At 49.0% G+C, this 3,295-nt stretch overlaps 1 protein-coding gene across 1 annotated transcript; it reads right to left on the bottom strand.

Annotated features, from left to right (window-relative positions):
* Positions 1–492: 492 nt before the first annotated feature.
* LOC104546564 (zinc finger protein 692-like) lies at positions 493–3,022 on the bottom strand (the record flags this gene model as incomplete). The annotated part of the gene is made up of 2 exons (XM_010191983.1): positions 493–843; positions 2,991–3,022. Coding segments are annotated over 2 exons (383 nt in total), but the record flags the coding sequence as incomplete, so codon positions are not given.
* Between the last annotated feature and the right edge of the window lie 273 nt (positions 3,023–3,295).

The following is a 3,295-nucleotide window of genomic DNA, read 5'->3' as shown; positions in this document are numbered from 1 at the left end:
CGGGAGGAAGAGGACGAGGACGGGAGGAAGAGGACGAGGACGGACCCGAGGAAGAGGATGGAGAAAGAGGATGAGAATGACAGAAAGAGGAAGGATGGAGGAAGATAATGGAGGAAGACGACGGGAGGAGAGAGGACGAGAGGAGGAGGAAGAGGACGAGAGGAGGAGGAAGAGGACGAGAGGAGGAGGAAGAGGACGAGAGGAGGAGGAAGAGGACGAGAGGAGGAGGAAGAGGACGAGAGGAGGAGGAAGAGGACGGATGGAGAAGGACGGATGGAGGAGGAAGAGGACGAGAGGAGGAGGAAGGATGGAGGAGGAAGAGGAAGAAGATGGACAGGAGGAAGAGCAAGGATGGAGGAAGAAGAAGAGGATGGAGAAGGAAGAAAGTGGGAGGAAGAGGGTGGAGGAAGAGGATGGATGGGAGGACGAGGACAGGAGGAAGAGGAAGAGGACGGGAGGAAGAGGAAGAGGACGGGAGGAAGAGGAGCTCACCTGTGCCACCACCTCCATCATCACCTCCCTCTTCTCCCCCTTGGTCTCCATCGCCCTCGGGTGACCGAGCTTCACCTCCGCCCTTCGTGGCCGAGCGCCGGCGCCTGGCGACTGGGGGGGACCCGCACCCCACATCATCCCCCTCATGCTGGTGGGGGGGCTGGGGGGGACCCATTTTGGGGGTCCCAGGGACCCCCCAGGAGAAGCTGTGCCCGGCCACGCACTCCCAAACCAATTGGGAGGAGCCGTGGGGCACCGGGGTCTTCACGTCGGGGACGAAGCCGCACTCCTGGCCGTGGCCGTGGGTCAGGACCACCAAGCGCTGCAGGGCCTCGGGGTGGAGGGGTTCCCCTGCGAAAACAGCCCCAAAAAATCCCAAAATTGGTGAAAAAAAGGGCTCGGAAATGGCAAATTTGGGGTGAAAACTCAACGTGTGGGCGACAACTCCAATGTGGCCAAAAAAGGGGGGAAGAAACCCAAAAATGAGGCCAAATTTGGGGAAATCAACCCCAAAATGTGGCCAAATTTGGGGAAATCAACCCAAAAATGAGAGCGATGGGTCGGAATGACCCAAAATTTGGGGAAAACAACCCAAAAATGGGGCCAAATTTGGGGGAAGCAACTAAAAAATGAGAGCGATGGATGGGAATGACACAAAATTTGGGTGAAATCAACCCAAAATGTGGCCAAATTTGGGGGAAATCAACCCAAAAATGTGGGCAAATTTGGGGAAATCAACCCAAAAATGTGGGCAAATTTGGGGAAATCAACCCAAAAATGAAAGCAATGGGTGGGAATGACCCAAAATTTGGGGAAATCAACCCAAAAATGTGGCCAAATTTTGGGAAAATCAACCCCAAAATGAGAGCAATGGGTGGGAATGACCCAAAATTTGGGGAAATCAACCCAAAAATGTGGCCAAATTTGGGGAAATCAACCCCAAAATGAGAGCGATGGGTGGGAACGACCCCAATGTGGCCAAATTTGGGGGAATCAACCCAAAAATGAGAGCAATGGGTGGGAATGACCCAAAATTTGGGGAAATCAACCCAAAAATGTGGCCAAATTTTGGGAAAATCAACCCCAAAATGAGAGCAATGGGTGGGAATGACCCAAAATTTGGGGAAATCAACCCAAAAATGTGGCCAAATTTGGGGGAAAATGCCCCAAAAATGAGAGCGATGGGTGGGAACGACCCCATTGTGGGCAAATTTTGGGGAAATCCACCCAAAATGTGGCCAAATTTGGGGGAAATCAACCCAAAAATGAGAGCAATGGGTGGGAATGACCCAAAATTTGGGGAAATCAACCCAAAAATGTGGGCAAATTTGGGGAAATCAACCCAAAAATGAAAGCAATGGGTGGGAATGACCCAAAATTTGGGGAAATCAACCCAAAATGTGGCCAAATTTTGGGAAAATCAACCCCAAAATGAGAGCAATGGGTGGGAATGACCCAAAATTTGGGGAAATCAACCCAAAAATGTGGCCAAATTTGGCGAAATCAACCCAAAAATGGGAGCGATGGGTGGGAACAACCCCAATGTGGCCAAATTTAGAGGAAAACAACTCAAAAATGTGGCCAAATTTGGGGAAATCAACCCAAAAATGTGACCAAATTTGGGGGAAAATGCCCCAAAAATGAGAGCGATGGGTGGGAACGACCCCATTGTGGGCAAATTTTGGGGAAATCCACCCAAAATGTGGCCAAATTTGGGGGAAATCCACCCAAAAATGAGAGCGATGGATGGGAACGACCCCAATGTGGCCAAATTTGGGGGAATCAACCCAAAAATGAGAGTGATAGGTGCGAATGACCCAAAATTTGGGGAAATCGACCCAAAAATGTGGCCAAATTTAGCGAAATCAACCCAAAAATGGGAGCGATGGGTGGGAACAACCCCAATGTGGCCAAATTTGGGGAAATCAACCCAAAAATGTGGCCAAATTTGGGGAAATCAACCCCAAAATGAGAGCGATGGGTGGGAACGACCCCAATGTGGCCAAATTTGGGGGAATCAACCCAAAAATGAGAGCAATGGGTGGGAATGACCCAAAATTTGGGGAAATCAACCCAAAATGTGGCCAAATTTGGGAAAATCAACCCCAAAATGAGAGCGATGGGTGGGAACGACCCCAATGTGGCCAAATTTGGAGGAAAACAACCCCTAAATGTGGCCAAATTTGGAGGAAATCAACCCAAAAATGAGAGCAATGGGTGGGAATGACCCAAAATTTGGGGAAATCAACCCAAAATGTGGCCAAATTTGGGAAAAACAACCCCAAAATGAGAGCGATGGGTGGGAAAGACCCCAATGTGGGCAAATTTGGGGATAACCCAAAAATGTGGCCAAATTTGGGGGAAATAAACCCCAAAAATGTGAGAAAACACCCAGAAATCTCCTCTTTTCACCCCAAAATTTCCGATTTTACCAAAATCCTCATTTTTGGACCCAAAAATCGAGGCCCCGGGGGGATTTTGGGGGGGTCCGGACCTACCTGGGCTCCAGGCGCAGCCGTGGGAGCTGAACCTGCGGGGAAAGGGGAGAAGTTTGGACCTCGAGTTTCCAATCCCGAGGGGTTTTTGGGGGCATTTGGGGGCATTTTGGGGTTTTTTAAGGGTTTTTTTTGTTTTTTTTAAGGGGTTGTGGGGTTTTTTAAAAGGGTTTTTAATGGTTTTAAGGGAATTTTAAGGCTTTTGATTGTTAAAGTGGTTTTTAAGGGGGTTTAAAAGGAGTTTTAAAGGGATTTTTTTAAGGTTTTTAACTTTTTTAAAGGGGTTTGGGGTTTTTTTAGGGTGCTCT

The sequence above is a fragment of the Mesitornis unicolor genome, unplaced genomic scaffold (genome assembly GCF_000695765.1).
Source record: "Mesitornis unicolor isolate BGI_N332 unplaced genomic scaffold, ASM69576v1 scaffold27839, whole genome shotgun sequence".
NCBI lineage: Eukaryota > Metazoa > Chordata > Aves > Mesitornithiformes > Mesitornithidae > Mesitornis > Mesitornis unicolor.
This window is presented reverse-complemented; position numbering and strand designations above follow the sequence as displayed.